At 54.5% G+C, this 16,916-nt stretch overlaps 1 protein-coding gene across 1 annotated transcript in view; it reads left to right on the forward strand.

Annotated features, from left to right (window-relative positions):
• Positions 1-15,628, forward strand: part of CD19 (CD19 molecule) — a 52,500-nt gene extending 36,872 nt beyond the window's left edge. The window contains exons 14-17 of the mRNA XM_074998635.1: positions 216-296; positions 11,671-11,757; positions 15,017-15,100; positions 15,180-15,628. Of these exons, the coding sequence (XP_074854736.1) occupies positions 216-296; positions 11,671-11,757; positions 15,017-15,100; positions 15,180-15,259 (332 nt within the window). The 3' untranslated portion in view covers positions 15,260-15,628. The remainder of the gene's footprint in view (positions 1-215; positions 297-11,670; positions 11,758-15,016; positions 15,101-15,179) is intronic.
• Positions 15,629-16,916: the final 1,288 nt, after the last annotated feature.

The raw sequence follows: 16,916 nt of genomic DNA on the forward strand, positions 1-16,916 counted from the left end.
TACCCATAGGAGATGCTGTTCTTGGGGAGGGGTGCCCATAGGGGGAGCTGTCTGTATGGAGGTAAATTGAGGTGTCCATAGGGGGCACTATCAGTGGGGGGAGTGAATTGGGGTGCCCATTGGGGGGTGCTGTCTGTATGAAGGTAAATCGGGGTATCCCAAGGAGGCACTGGGTCTCCAGGGGCCCCATACCCAGTGCCTCTTCTCTCCCCCAGACCTGCGGATGCTGCTGCTGCTTGGAGGGTCTGAGGAGGTGGAGCGGGATCGGCAGGATGGCCGCAGCGAGGGCTCAGCTGGTGAGAATGGGAGCTGCCCGGTAGTGTGTGTCATGCAGTGTGGGGTCCCCAGGCCCTCTCCCCCATCAGCAGCCAGGAATGACTCTTACTCAGCAGGGAGAACAGAAGGTTTATTAGTTGATGGAGACACAGCGTAGAACAGAGTTGTCATTTCAGCAACCAAAAACAGTCCAATCTGTCTTGGGGAGGTGAAGTCCCAAGGGGGGGGCCCTGTGCTGGGGCCCTGGCCCTCCTTTGTCTCTCTGCCCCCAATGCAGACTAACTCCCCATTCATCATCATCAATATCTGGATGGCGGTCGGTTTCAAGTGGAGTCCTGCAAGGCTCAGTTCTGGAGCCGGTGTTGTTCAACATCTTTATTAATGACCTGGATGAGGTCATTGCACCCTCAGCAATTTGTGGATGACACAAAACTAGGGGGAGAGGTAGATACGTTGGAGGGTGGAGAGAGAATCCAGAGTGACCTGGATAAATTGGAAGACTGGGCCAAAAGAAATCTGATGTGGTTCAACAAGAAGAAATGTACAGTCCTGCACCCGGGGCGGAAGAATCCCAAACATTGTTATAGGCTGGGGACCGGCTGGCTCAGCAGCAGTATGACAGAAAGGGACCTAGGGGTTATGGTGGATGAAAGGCTGGATATGAGTAAACAGTGGGCCCTTGTAGCCAAGAAGGCTAACGGCAGACTGGGGTGCATTAGGAGGAGCATTTCGAGCAGATCTAGAGAAGTGGTTTTTCCCCTCTATTCGGCACTGGTGAGGCCACATCTTGAATATTGTGTCCAGTTTTGGGCCCCCCAGTATAAAAAGGATGTGGATTTGCTGGAGCAGGTTCAGTGGAGGGCAACAAAAATGATTAAGGGTCTGGAGCACATGAACTATGAGGATAGGCTGAGGGACTTGAGCTTGTTTAGTTTACAGAAGAGAAGGCTGAGGGGTGATTTAATAGCAGCCTTCAACTTCCTGAAGGGGAGCTCTAAAGAGGAGGGTGAGAAACTGTTCTCAGTGGTGTCAGATAGCAGAACAAGGAGTAATGCTCTGAAGTTGAAGAGGGAAAGGTGTAGGTTAGATATTAGGAAAAACTGCTTCACCAGGCGGGTGGTGAAGCACTGGAATGCGTTGCCTAGAGAGGTGGTGGATTCTCCATCCCTTGAGGTTTTTAAGTCGCAGCTGGACAAAGTCCTGGCTGGGATGACTTAGTGGGGGTTGATCCTGCTTGAAGCAGTGGGCTTGACTAGATGACTTCCAAACAACCATGGGCTCAGCGCCCGTTAGTGTCCGATGCCTCCCTCACTATTTCCTTCCATCTTTCCCCGTCCAGTGTGGAGTGGCTTAGTTTCTGTAGATTAGCTCCATGCCGATCTCCTATATCATCTACCCATTCTCTGTGGGGTCTGCCTCTCATATTTGAACCATCCATTATGCCGAATGCCAGGGTCTTGATTTTTCATTCATCGTTCATTCTGCAAATATACCTGCATAGCTATAACTTGCGTTGTATAACCCTCTGTCTTCAGTAGGTTCTCTTTTGGCTGTATCCTCCTATATAATTCCTCATTGGGGACCTTCTGCATCCATCCTATTCTCAGGGTCTTTCTATAACAACTCCTCTCGAATACCAATATCCTTCTTTCATTATCACCCATGTCTCACATCTATACAACATGCTGCTGAATACACACATTTTCAAGACGCTCAGCTTCATTCCTAAGGAATTACTTTGCTTTCCCAGATCTTACCCATCACCTTCAAAACTTGCTTTTGCTTTCGCTATTCGAGTCGCTATTTCCTTCTTCCAGTCTAGATCACGTTATGTTGCTTCCCATATATGTGAACTTCTCTTTGTTCGCTAGTTCGAACCCATGTACACTGATCTTTTTTCCTATTTTCTTATCTCCAAATACCATTGTTTTTCTTTTAATATTCATAATCAGTCTGTACTGCTTCCCTTCCTCCTCTAGCTGTAGTATTCTCTCTAGCTTCTCTTTATCTTCTTCAATGATAAATATACCATCAGAGAACCTCAAGTTGTTGATTTTCATCCCATGCACAGATATCCCTTCTGCCTCTTCCTTGATCTTGTCCATTGCTCTCTATAGGTGCATGATGAAGATGCTCAGCGATACCGTACCTCTACTCATTCCAAACCAAATTCCCAATTCCCCACATGTTCTCACCGCTGCCTACACCTTTTCGTTGATATCCTTCAACAACTGCATCCATCTGCTAGCCACTCCATAGGACTCCAGCACCACCCCAGTCACTTGCGTATCTCCACTGTCAAATGCCTTCTGAAAATTGATGAAGCAAGCGTAGATGTTCTTGTTCTTCTGTCAAGCTTTCTACACTGTCAATCTTAGTGCCAGTATCTGTAGTACGGTACTTCTATCTGTCCTGCACCCCGCTTGCTCATCCACTACATATTCTTCTATCTGCGATCTTAGTCTCTCTGACAGTATCCTCATCAGCACCTTGCCTAGATGGCTCGTGTGATGGGGTTCAGGGGTCCCCAGGCTCTGCACCCCGTCCACAGGCAGGAGTGACTCTCACTCAGCAGAAGAACAGTGGGTTTATTAGCTGACAGGACACAGCATCGTACAGAGGAGTCAGTGCAGCCGACAGAGACAGCCAGTCGAATCCATGCTGGGGAGAGGAGGCCCCGAGGGGCCCCAACAGCCAGGGCCTGGCCCCCTCCTTTGTCTCTCTCTCTCCCAGCCCAGACTCACTGCTTCCAACTCCCAGTTCCAATTCAAACCCCTCAGGCGCCACTTCCCCCTTTGTCTGCAGCCCAGAGGTGTCACCTGGGCGCCAGGTTACCCCCAGCAGGAGCCCCACACCCTGTGTGAGACACACACGTACACACACACATGTATCCCCCACTACAGCACATCTCCCCCCACACTTCCAGACCAAACTGAGCGGGGTCACTCAGCCGGTGACCTGGGGAAGTTCGGGGCCCTTCCTGCGTGATCGGGCATCGGCTGTACCCTCCGTGCTCCCCTTGATGTGCACCACCTCCAGGTTGTAATCCTGCAGGGGAGGCTCCACAACAGGACCTTGGTATTGGCCCCTTTCATGTGACACAGCCAGGCAAGTCCCTTTAGTTCGCTCAGGTTGGTTGGTCTCTCTGCTTCGGTCTCCAGTCCTTCAGCCACGTTCTCAAGTCGGGCAGGCAGAGTCCATATAGCTGCTGCAGCACCAGCAGATAAAACAGTTCTTCTCTGGTCTGGGCTCTGCCCCATCTGCCCACCAGCCCATACAGCTGCTCTGGCCAATGTTTGGAATTCAGTTACAGTCCAGTAAAGGAAGGTACAAATGCTTTCCACCCTTGGCATTTAGCCAGACCACCAAAATGGCTGTGTGCCGCGGTTACCCCGTCCATGCCACACAATAGGTTTGGAATGTTTCTCCTCATGTGAGAGGTTGCAGGACTAGTTACAGGGAACAACGGTGACATGTCAGAATTACAAACTCCTTCAACGTACAATTCATGCTTATACATCCATGTCATCATGTTACATGGCTCTTTCCAAACATTCAGTACATGGTACAATTCTACAGCTTCTGGTAGCAGCACCCCTTGGTCACAGCAGTCAGCGTGAGTAACAGAACAAACCCATTGCAACTGTACATTTACGTTGCTCTTTGGTAAACCACAACCTTTGTGTAACATTCTTGAGAATCTGGTATGTTGTGGCTAAATGACTGAGGCCTTTCTTAGCACCATCAAGTTCTAATCCTCTCCTTGCACCCCAGGGTGGAAATCTGATCTCTCTGGGTGTGCCCTCCCTTCTAACAAGACCTGGGCCATTGATGATCGTCAGGGAGACGGCCCCCTCCCAGTCAGTCTGGAAATTTGAATACCAAACTGCTTTCTGAACAAAAAGCAGTCAAGTAGCACTTTAAAGACTGCTTTTTGTTTTGATAGTGTACAGACTAGCACAGCTTCCTCGCTGTTGCTTTCTGAAAGTTGCTTTGTGAGTCCGAGACGCAGAATCCACATGAAGGAATCCCTGTTTATCCCTTACTGGCCCACGAGGCCCACAGCTCCTTTGTCCTTCCACCTCCAACTTCTGCCTCCCTATGGAATCAGAAGTGGAGTCCATTACCACAATACAAGTGTTTCCAGCATCTGGAGATGGGGAATTGCTGTCCCTCTGCTGCAAGTGACCTGAACCAGGACTACAAGACACAGTACGCTGGTCACACTCATGCACTTGGTTATTACAGGGGTGCTCAAAATCCCTCACAGTTTCCACTTTCCCTGGATCACCTCCTGAGAAACTTTTACCCTGCCTGCTCTGGACCCTTGCAGAGCACAGCCAGTGGTTTCACACTCAGGCAGGTCCTGGCCATCAGGAACTGAAACAAACTTCTCCAAAGGCAGACGGCTGGCTCTGGCTCTTACAGACATGCACCTTTCCTGTTCACTCTCCTTCACTTCACTCCCATTTTCCACAGTCCCCACAGACAGCTCAGGAAAAAATTCAGGAATATTCTCTTCCTCAAGACCTCCCTCAGACAACAACTCACCCCGTCTGGCTCCACAGGGGCTTTGCTCCCTTGAACCAGAACCAGCTCCTGGGTTTCACCTCCACCCAGGATCATTTCTGGACCATCAGGCGGATTCCCACATAATCCTCCTCCAGGCAGACAGCTAGTACCACTGGACAGAAGGTCAGGATCCCTTTCCTCCCTTCTGCTACCAGCTTCATCTTCATCAGGCAGCGTAACTCCATTGCCAGTCTGCTCTTCCTGTGTCCTGGCTAGAGGATGACTATGGTCAGACAGAGTCCCACTCCCAGTAACACCTCAGCATCAGACAAAGAACAACTACCAGAATCGTCTGGTCTCTGGGATTCCCTGATGATACTAACTGGATCAGACTGAGTTAAAGCATCATCCTCCACGAGAGACACAGAGGAGGCCCACTTCCCATCTGGGCTTCAGCTGCACTCAGATCCAACTCTGAGATCTTGGCCCCATCTCGAGCCCCCACAGGCTCAGACAAAGGAGTCACTTCCCTGGAAGCAGAAGCACCTTTCTTGCACCAAGGACCAGCGTCCTTATCAGGGATACCACTGCCCGTCCCAGAGCCATTCCCTCTGTTCCAGCCCCCATGGCTGGATTCAGAGTCACACCTGGAATGCTCTTTCTGGGTTCCCTCTCTGGCCACCCCAGGCTGGGGGAATCTTCCTCTGACAATGGACTAGTTTCCTTGGTGGCACCTTTTCCAAATGCAGGCTCTGCTCTCTCCCCAGGCTGCTGCTGCTGCTGTTCAACACAGACACACAATCAGAGACACTCTCTCCTTTGTCCCAGCCCTGCTGGCTGGTCTCCACACACGCCCAGAAGGTGAGGCAGCTTCTCTCACAGACAACTTGCCATTCCCAGTGGACAAGCTGCTTTCCTGCACAGACACACAGGCACCTTCCTCAGCCGAGGCTTGGAAAACTCTTCACAGATCTGTCTTGGCCACTGGTAGATGATGGGTTGGAACTGCTCCTTCCCTCCTTGCGCTGTGGCAGGCCACTCGGTTCAGAGCTCCATGCAGTCCCGGGTTCCCTGCCCTGATCTGGGCTCACCTCTCCAGGAGTTTCCTTAACCCTCAGCTCTGCCATTGCACATCCACACTGCCTTGTCCAGGTCCTTTAATCTGGATTCAGGTTCCAGGCACTACCACTTCACAGAGGAGTTGCTGAGCGCGGTTGCAGGCTCACAGGCCGATGCCCTCTGCACCCCACAATCCCTGGAAGAATCCCTTCAGTGTGCCAGACTCTTTACAGGTCACAAGCTCCCCGGGGTTAGGCTGTAGGCCCCACTGTCCTCTGGGACCGACTCCAACAGACTCCCAGAAGTACCCCTTCTTCGCTGTGACACCCGCTCTCAAGGGCCGTGAGCACACTGTCTTGGGAAGAACTCATTCAGTGTGTCAGCCTCCTTGTGGGTGACTTGTTCCTGGGGGTTGGGTCCGCGGCCCGTCCGCCTTCTGGGACTGACTCCAATGGATTCCCAGGAGTAACCCCTTCTCGGGTGTGACACCCCCTCTCGAGGACCACGATCGCAGTTCCTCGGGTTCAGCCACAGGCCCCTCCGCCTTGGGGAACTGCACCTCACTGCCCGTCAGCACACCTGGGTCTCGCTGACCCCCCCTTCTTCCTCCTGGGCCCCCGTCACTTACTACTGGATGCTCCATCCTTGGGGTGCAGTACATCCCACTCCTGAGACCAGTGTGATGGGGTTCAGGGGTCCCCAAGCTCTGCACCCTGTCCGCAAGCAGGAGTGACTCTCAGTCAGCAGGAGAACAGCGGGTTTATTAGCCGACAGGACACAGCATCATACAGAGGGGTCACTACAGCTGGCAGAGACAGCCAGTCCCATCCACGTGGGGAGAGGAGGCCCCGAGGGGCCCCTGGAGCTGGGGCCTTGCCCCCTCCTTTGTCTCTCTCTCTCTCCCAGCCCAGACTCACTGCTTCCAACTCCCAGTTCCAATTCAAACCCTTCAGGCTCCACCTCCTCCTTTGCCTGCAGACCAGAGGCGTCACCTGGTCGCCAGGTTACCCTCAGCAGGAGCCCCCCACCTCTGTGAGCCACTCACGCACACACACATATCCCCCACTACATCGCAGCGCATTAGGGCAATCGTTCTGTAGTTCTTGCACTCCAATGCACTTCTTTTCTTGTGTATTGTCACTAGCACAGATCTTGTTCATTCCTTAGGTGCCTCCCCTTCTTTCCATGCCATATTACATCCTTGGTGTGTTTCCTGAATCACACTTTCTCTGCCGTATTTGGTTATCTCTCCCATGATCTTATCATTTCCAGGGCTCTTTGTTCTTTAGTTGTTTCACTGCTCTTTCTACTTCCTCCTTTGACATATTGGTCTCACTCTCGATGAGCTATCATTTTCAGTTCTTCAGTCAGTCTCTCTGAGACACTCGGGTCCAACTGAGCTTAGTACAGATCAGTGCAATATCTTGTCCACCACTGCACAACCGTCTTCTTGTTCATGGGCACCTCATTGTTCTCATCTTTGCTCACCATCTGCTTCAGCTGCCACTTCCTATTAATATTCCTGATCATCTTATACACCTGCCTAATCTTACACTCGCTGTAATACCTCTCTATGACTTCACACTGCTCCTCTAACCATTTTGCCTTGTCCTTTCTGGCCGCTTTCCTTACCTTGTTGCATTTCACTATATATTGCTGTTCTGCCATCTCAGAAACCTCCCTTCTGATCTTCAATGCTCTCTTCTCTTGGACCAACTTCAGAGTCTCCTGCAAAATCCATTCTTACTGAGCTCTTCTTCTGGAACCAACTGCTCAATTGCCTTTTCTATCACTGTGGCTATCCCTTCGATTCTCTTATCTAGGGCTTTCTCTGTGCCAACATTCCTATCTTCTCTGCGATCACGGCTCGGTTCTCATTCCCTATTTCTTCCTCACCTCACCTAGCCTCACCACATCTCTTCTTTTCTTAAACTGTGTCTTATACTTTCTCTTGAGTTTCATCTTGATGTTTGCAATCCCTAGACTGTGGTCCAAGTCTATATCTCCTCCTTGGAAAGTTTGGCAGTGCTGTACTGATGTTACCCACTTCTTATCAAGATTATATGTATCATGTTCTTGGACTTCCCGTCATTCGATCATCATGTTCACTTCCTACAGTCCTTTTGTTGGAATTTTGTGTTGCAGATCTCCATCTCGCGCTCCATAGCAAACTCTTGTAGTTTCTTGCCTCATTTGTTTCTTTCTCCACATCCAAACCTTCCCATGACTCTCTCCCAACCTTGGTCATGTGTTCCAACCTTCACGTTCCAATCTCCTTCAATGATCAACACATCTCTCTTCAGTATCTCCTCCAGTGTCTTTGTCGAGCCTCCATCCAGGCTTGGGACTGGCATGGAACCACTAGAACAGTGGTTCTGAAACTTTTTGTGACAGTGACCCATTTTGACAATTCATAGAATCATAGAACACTAGGACTGGAAGGGACCTTGAGAGGTCATCGAGTCCAGCCCCGGCCCTTATGGCAGGACCAAGTACTGTCTAAACCATCCCTGACAGACATCTATCTAACATGATGCAAGGAAACTGAGAACATGATATCACAATATCACAAATGTTGCTCTAATGCAGCAGCTCTGTTTTTGTAATGGACTATACAATTCACAAACTGTTCCCAGGGAAAACGTTGCTTAAAGCAGTGGGTGGTCTTCTAAAGATATTGCTGCCAACCAGTGCCTACTCAGTCACCAGCAAGGAAGTATCATCTAGCTCCCTGCACATTAGGTTTACTTTTCCTGTTCTCCTGTGGGGTACAGGCTTCATTTAACAGGACACTGCAGCACAGAGCAACTGGCCCGAGGCCATGCAGTCAAACATCACCTCCTGCCTTCCACTCCCCTCATCCAGCTGGGATTAGGACTCACCACTGCTCATCCAGAAACAAACTACAAATATTTAGACATTTGGCCTAACAGTCTTAGCAACAGGTTTTAAAGGCCATCGCTTTTAAAACAAGCACCCCAGCGCTTACAAACCCTGACTTACTTGTGTTCAGCAAAACCAACCAGCAGCCCCAGTCCCGCAGCACTTTTAAGACTAACAAATTAGTTCCTTAGGGGATGAGCTTTCCCAGGGCAGCCCCACTTCTGCAGGTCTGCAAACAGCCTTGTACTAAGTATCCAGCCATCAGCAGTAAGACTTTGTGACCCAAGGCAATTCAAAACTGGGGGAAAAGGCTCTCCCTGGGAAAAAATGTTTGTAAAACTCGATTCCCCCCCCGCCACATGCCACCCCCAGGCTTAAACCCCTCACAGCCCCAAACAGCCCCCCCCACTTACCTCGCCTCATACAAGCTCCGCTGCTGCCACCTGCTGCTCCTTCGATGGACCGATGACACCTCCTCCTACATGCGGCTCTCCGCAGACCTCCTACTCGCTTCCCCCACCTGCAGTGTGGGCAGTTCCCTGCCCTGCCACACGGAACTTGGACTCCATTTAACGGGGTTACAGCCAGATCCCTCCTGCTGGCCATTAAACCAGCTACACTGAGTTCCATTTCAGCGTGGCAGGGCAGGGACTGGCAGCCAGATGAGTGAGCCGCGGCAGCAGAGGAAGCGCAAATGGCTCTTTGAAGAGTCACATGTGGTTCGGAGCCGCATGGCTGGCGACCCTTAGGAAATTGAACGGTGACCCATGTTTGGTCCTGACTTATAGGCTGGGAATCGCTGCCCTAGAAGCTGCATGGCAGTTTCCCTTCCCACTGCCCAGTTCCAATTCAAACCGGCCAGGCCTCTCCCTCCTGCCTTTGTTCTGTTCCCTGGGGAACAAAGCAGTCACCTACTGGCTCCCATCACCATCACACACCAGTGCTGCCCTGTGGGACTTAGGGACCCTGCAGGGAACTACCAGGCATTAGGGAATGCCGGCAACCCAACCAGGGGACAGCATTCCCAGAACCCCACTGCATCAAACCTCTCCCCACTCCAGACCGAGCTGAGCAGGGTCACTCAGCCAGTGACTGGGGCAGTTCGGGGCTGTCCCTGTGTGACAGGGCATTGGCTGGGGTGTTGTTGTTCCCCTGACATGACCCACCTCCATGTCGTAGTCCTGCAGGAGCAGCTCCACCACAGGAGCTTGGTGTTGGCCCCTTTCATGTGCTGCAGCCAGGTCGGGGTGAGGTGGCACCAGACTGGGTGGTGCCCAACACATTGGGACGGGCCAGCATCACGTCTATAACCCTGTCCCAGAACCCTCTGACCTTCCTCCCAGCCAGTTCGGGGGGGTGAGGCACTCGCTGTGCAGAGACAGCCTTGCACCCACCCTGTAAACTGAGACCCCTGCATCTGGGCCCCCAGAGGAGCTGGCCCAGGGATCTGCCTCCTCCCAAGCTGAGGGCAACCTGACAGCTCCTCCTGCCTGGGCAGCCAGCCCTTCCTGCAGCTGGGCCCCCACCCAGTTACTCCCATGAGGCCTCTGGTCCATCGGCCACATTCCTAAATCAGGCAGACAGAGCCCATACAGCTGCTCCAGCACCAGCAGATTAACCAGTTCCTCTCAGGTCTGGGGCCTGCCCCGTCTGCCCACTTACAGAAGTATTGACCATCCCCAAAAACAGCTCCAAGTAGGTCTCCCAGGGTCTTCCGTGAACTCAGGAACCTTTTCTGATCCCTCCAGGGGTCACTCCAGAGTTGTGCAGCAGGGCCCTTCTGAGCAGTTCATAGCCCCCTGATTGCACCTGCTCAATCTGGCTGAACGTCCCTATGGCTTTGGGATCCAGTCCAGGGGTGTGATGTCATAGTCTGTCTGCCGGGGGCATTGAGGAAAGCATCTGTGTCACCCCTGTTCCTTAAACTGCAGCAGGGTGTTCATGTCAAGGGTCCGTGCAGCCCAGGGTCCCCTGTCCCTGTCTCCACTCCCCACTGCAGGAGCTTCTCTAGCCCTCAGGTCCGCCATCGCACATGCATGCTGCCACACCCTCCGTTGTCCACTTCTTTTAGCCTTAATTCCACTTCTGGAAGCCACAGCTCCACAGCAGAGTTGCTGAGCAGGGTTGCAGACTCACTGGCTGATACCTGTCACACTCCACAAATCCTGTAAGAACCCCCTCAGTGTGTCAGCCCCTCGCGGGTCACAGCCCTCCTGGGGGTTAGGCCGTAGGCCCCTACACCTTCTGGGACTCATCCCAGTGGACTTCAGAAGTAAACCCTCCTTGGGTGTGACACCCCTTCTTGAGGACCATGACCACACCCTCTTGGGTTCAACCATCGGCCCCTCCACCTTTGGGAGCTGTCCCTCACTGCATGCTTAGGTCTCACTGTCCCCGCCTTCTTCCTCCTGCGTCCCAGTGACTCACTGCAGGATGCTCCATCCTCGGGGTGCAGTTGATCCCACAGATGTCACCAGATGTTACAGGGCATGGGGGTCCCCAGGCCCTGCACCCTGTCCGCAGCCAGGAGCGACTCTCACTCAGCAGGGAAAACACAAGGTTTATTAGTCGACAGAAACACAGCGTAGGTCAGAGGTCTCAGTACAGCAACCAGAAACAGTCCAATCCATCGCGGGGAGAGGAATTCCTGGGGGTGGGTGGGGGCAATCAGGGGCCTTGGCCCCCTTTGTCTCTCTCCCCTCAGTGTAGACTAGCTCCCTTCCCACTGCCCAGTTCTAATTCAAACCGGCCAGGCCCCTCCCACTACCTTTGTCCTACTGGCTCCCATCACCATCACACACCAGTGCTGCCCAGTGGGACTTAGGGACCCCGTAGGAACTACAGGGTATCTGGGAACTCCTGCAACCCAACCAGGGGACCAGAATCCCCAAACCCCCACTGAATAATAGGGGAGAAGCTGATGCCTGCTTGTTCCCACAGGCTCTCAGGCCTATGAGGAGATGGCCGGGGCTCTGTACGCAGCCCCCACACGGTACCTGCACCTCCGTGACCGCAGCCAAGAGGAAGGTGAGCTGCAGGCACAGAGCTGGGACTCAAATTTCCAACCCAGCACAACCCCATACCCAGTACTCCAGCCCCCTCCCTGGGGTCACCACCATGCCAAGTGCTTCGGCCCCCTCTTTGGGGTCTCCCCCCATCCTAGCATAGGAGTCCCCTCCCTGGGGTCACCCCCATGCCCAGTGCCCCTCTCCCCTCTCTGGGGTCATCCCATTTCCCAGCCTCTCTCTGGGGCTACTCCCATACCTAGCACTCCCAGCCCCATCCCTAGGGTCACCCCCATACCCACTGCCCCAGCCCCCTGTACTAGGATGAGGTTTCTGGGTACAGCGAGGGAAGTCACTCTAGGTACGTTTTCTTAAAATCTGGGCTACTTACAGCTCCAGGCTGGGATTTTCTTCTCACGAAGGCAAATCCAACCAGCCACAACAGCATCTCTGCCAGCCCCACTGGCCAGCCAGAGGCCACACAAGCAAAGCCACAGACATCCCAGCTGCTCTACCAGCCCAGAACAACAACCCCCAACTTAAGGTGGCAGGCTCTTAAGCCTTTTTCACTCAATACCTTACAGATTCTTCTGGACCCTAAAGGGTCCAGCACCTGCCCACAGTCAGTGTATACTTGGATCCTACCCAAAACAATATGCTCATCAATCATTTAGATCTAAATATAAGATGTATTAATAGAAAAGGAAGAACAGGGCTGGGGAGAAGAAGGGTTAAAGCGACACGTCCCAGGCATCAGTCACAGCTACCGACGCAGCCAGCGATGCCACGTGCTGATTCTTGAGCGTCTCTAAAGTCCGTTCCAGGCTACCCAGATTCAGCCCCGGCACATCACAGATCCAGCCGCTGGGGCCCATGTGGACATGGACCCTGGGAGACCACAAGACAAAGGGTCCGAGATGGACCCTGCTACATCCACACCATTGTCGACCTCTTGTGCTGCGTCCGAGTTCTTTCTCTGTCCAGGACAAAGCCCTTTCTTCTTCCCACAGCCCCTCGAGGGTGTGCCCCCACCTGACCCAGGTGGGCTGTGGTGGCAAACTGCCGTTGGACCAACACCAGGAGACAGCCTCAGATTTCTGAGCTGGACTTTTCCCTTTGGCTCAGGCCAGGTCCCCTGACCCGTGGGCCGCAGCCATTGACCCGTCCTGAGCACCTGGACTGTGGATTTGACTGTCTGAGCCTTTGTTTAGAGTCCATTCATTCTGGCTGGGGCTGAGTTCACACCTCCCATTGTGAAACTTAGCACTGAACATTTTCTAACACAATTACAGAGCTAATTCTATACCTTTACCTACATACATGACACAGACACACAAGTAGCACACACAGATTCAGGGCATCACCAGCTTTCATTAGATACCTCACACAGCCCCCCCGCACAATATTTGAGGCCAATAGCCACAATGAGCATTAAAATGGCTTCCAGACCCAATATAAAAATCCAGTCACATGGCACTCCCTCTCTTGGGTCCCCCCACATCCTGGCACCTGAGTTCCCCTCCCTGGGAGTCTCCCCATGGCTTAGGACTGAGTCCCCCCTCTCAAGGGTCATCATCCCATCTGTAATATGATGGGATTTCTGGCACAGCCAAGGAAATCAATCCAGGGTATGTTTGCCTAAAACTCGGCCACTTATAGCCCCAGGCTGGGATTTCCTTCTCACCGAGGCAAATCCAACCAGCCCCAAAAGTACCTCTGCCAGCCCCACTGGCCAGCCAGAGCCACACGAGCAAACCCACAGACTTTCCAGCTACTATAACAGCCCAGACCAACAACCCATATTAGGTGAGTGGTTATTAAACCTATTTCATCAACACCACACACATTCTTCTGGGCCCCAGAGTCTCCCACCACAGTCCCGTTCAATATAAACTTGGAACTTACCCAAACAACCACAAATGCCCAAATCCTCCTGAGCTAAGCATCTAAAGGTTTATTTACAAAGGAAGAAAGAAAAGGGTTAGAGAGAAAAATGGTTAAAGCACCATGCATGCCAGTCCTTCAGATCTAAACATCTAAAGGTTTATTAAGAAAGAAAGAAAGAAGAGGATTAGAGCAAAGAATGGTTACAGCCACACTTCACATACATCAGTTATGGCTGTTGGTGCAGCCAGCAATGTTCTAAGCTGACTCCTGAAGGTCTCTGAAAGTCCATCCCACAAGGGGTAAGCTTCCAGGTTACGGCGGTTTAGTCACTGGCGTGCTGGGGAGCTGGCAAGCCGGAGGCAGCACACTGGAACATGGATCCTGGGGACAGGAACAAAAGACATCGGCTTTCTCCCCGGCATGGCCGCTGCTAGGCACCTTTTGTAGTTTTCCCCTGTGGAGTTCGGGCCACCTGGTTCAGGTAGGCTGCGGTGGCAAACTGCCCTTGGCTGCTGAGCTTGCCAGCACACCCCAGTCGATGTACGTAACGTGTGGAAGGGACGTCTGGGCGTCTCATTCCCACCCCATTGCTTAGCCCAAAGCCACCTGATCCAGGTGGGCTATTGTGGCCTGTGGCCAGTGGATGCCTTCCAGGCGAGACGTCCCACACGCTTGAGATGCGTATGGGCTGTCTGAGCCTTTGTTCCGTGCGTCATCCACCCTGGGGCCAAGGTCACACCGCCGCTTGTGACTCTTGGCACTGGAACAGCGCTAACGCAGCCAGGGAGCGCAAACCCAGCACTGCCTACTCACACCATCCAGCTAAGTAACACACACTGATGAGAGCATCCTCAGCTTTCACGGGACACCTCACAGCCTGCCCCCGCCACCCCACCCCCCACCCCGGCTCACTGTTTGGGGCTGACAGACACAAGGGGCACACACAATGGCTTCCCTAGCTGATATAAAAATCCAGCCACATGACACCATTGCCCAGCCCCCCCCCAGGGTCACCCCACTGTCTTAGCACCTCCCTGGGGTCACCCCCATAACCCAGCACCCTAAGCCCCACCCTGGGGTTCATGCCCCATAGCCAGCAATGGCATACAGAGCTGCCGCAGCCTGGATCACCCCCATACCCCAGCACCCTGACACCCCGGGGTGACCCCCATATTTCAGCATACAGGACCATCCCCGGCCTTGGGGCCCCTACTCCAGGCCCTCCAGTGTGCCCCCAGTGGTGCTGTCCCTGCCCAGGACTGGGGTGCTGCAGCAGACACCCCAGGACAGGGATTGTGAGGGACCCAACCCACCTTCCTCTCCCCCAGAGGAGAGGTGTGAAAGAGGGCCGGGGGTTACAGCCCTCCGGCTCTGACTCTGGATCCTGTCTGCAGATGCCGACTCGTACGAGAACATGGAGGCGGGGCTGGGAGGCCTCCTGACCCCCCGGGAGGGGAGCGCACAGCTGCGAGGAGATGGTGAGCGATGGACAGGGGGTACTGGGGCGAGGCCTGGAGCAGGGCAAATGTGGGCTCACCTGTCTTGTTCTCATTGCAGCTGCTGGGCTGAGGGCCCCTGGGCCTGCTGGAGCTGAACCTGCCAGGCGGGCAGTGCCCCGGAGCCAGGCCCGGGAGTAGGACATGGCTGCCCTGCGAGTGTGTCTGAGCTCGGGCAGAGGGCCCTCAGCACTGCTCCCCATTGGGGCCCTGCAGGGATCCCAGCCCTGCATCCTGGCCCCACTCCCAGCCCACCAGCAGGGCAGGCGGCCGTGGGCTCCAGCACCTGCCTGCAGTGGCCCCAGGTGCTGTTTGCATGGCTCTGTGCCAGCCGGCTGCTGGTTTCTGGTCTGTCTCACCAGCCCACCCAAGGCTCAGCTGCCTCACCCAGCTGAGCTGGGCCAGGATCCCTGTGTGCCTGGCACATGCATGTCAAGGCTGGGGACAGTCCCGGCCCCGCCCCCCGCCAAGTGCCTGTACCCCCGACATGCTGGGGACAGCCCCCCTCAAGTGCCTCTACCCCCCTGACATGCTGGGGACAGGCCCCCCCCCCCGAGTGCCTCTACCCCCCCCCGACATGCTGGGGACAGCCCCCCTCGAGTGCCTCTACCCCCCCCCGACATGCTGGGGACAGCCCCCCCCCCGAGTGCCTCTACCCCCCAACATGCTGGGGACAGCCCCCCTCGAGTGCCTCTACCCCCCCTGACATGCTGGGGACAGGCCCCCTCAAGTGCCTCTACCCCCCCCCAACATGCTGGGGACAGCCCCCCTCAAGTGCCTCTACCCCCCCCGACATGCTGGGGAGAGGCCCCACCCCTCGAGTGCCTCTACCCCCTCCCGACATGCTGGGGATAGCCCCCCTCAAGTGCCTCTACCCCCCCCCCGACATGCTGGGGACAGCCCCCCTCAAGTGCCTCTACCCCCCCCCGACATGCTGGGGACAGCCCCCCTCAAGTGCCTCTACCCCCCCGACATGCTGGGGACAGGCCCCACCCCTCGAGTGCCTCTACCCCCTCCCGACATGCTGGGGATAGCCCCCCTCAAGTGCCTCTACCCCCCCCCGACATGCTGGGGACAGGCCCCCCCCTCGAGTGCCTCTACCCCCCCGACATGCTGGGGACAGGCCCCCCGCCCTCGAGTGCCTCTACCCCCCCGACATGCGGGGGACAGGGCTGGACCCCCTTCCTGCCCTCCCCTTCCCACCAATGCCAGCCTGGGGAGGGGTCTGTTCCTGACCCCTCTCCCCACTCTCTCTCACACACACACACACACACACGCGCGCGCACGACCACCATGGGTCAGCTCCAGCACCTGTGCACACCCCCTAAGCAGCAATCTTGGCCCCGCCCCACAGTTCCACTGCCCCTAGGCCTGGTGTGTGCGCAGAGCAGGGGCCTCAGCAGGCAATGTGCCTCCCAGCGCCCCCAAGTGTGTCTCCATTGCCAATAAAGCCTGTTACCTTGGCCTGACTTGGTGTCACTGGCAAAGCCATTCTAAGGGCGTCTGGGTGTCGGGCCTGAGCAGAGCCAACGGGCCCCTGTGCCCCACGGCAGCCCAGGGGGAGGGGGAGATGATGGTTTTTGAGCAAGATGATTCAGCAACACGCTAATGAAATGCATTTAAAGCAAATTTTCAACTCAGCTCCTTTCTACTCGCCCAGTAAAGTCAGAGCCTGACTGTGGTGGGGTTCAGGGTCCCCCAGCTCTACACCCATCCCCAGGCAGGAGTGACTCTCACTTGGCAGGAGAACAGCGGGTTTATTAGCCGACAGGACACAGCGTCGTACAGAGGAGTCAGT

Source organism: Carettochelys insculpta, chromosome 6 (genome assembly GCF_033958435.1).
Source record: "Carettochelys insculpta isolate YL-2023 chromosome 6, ASM3395843v1, whole genome shotgun sequence".
NCBI lineage: Eukaryota > Metazoa > Chordata > Testudines > Carettochelyidae > Carettochelys > Carettochelys insculpta.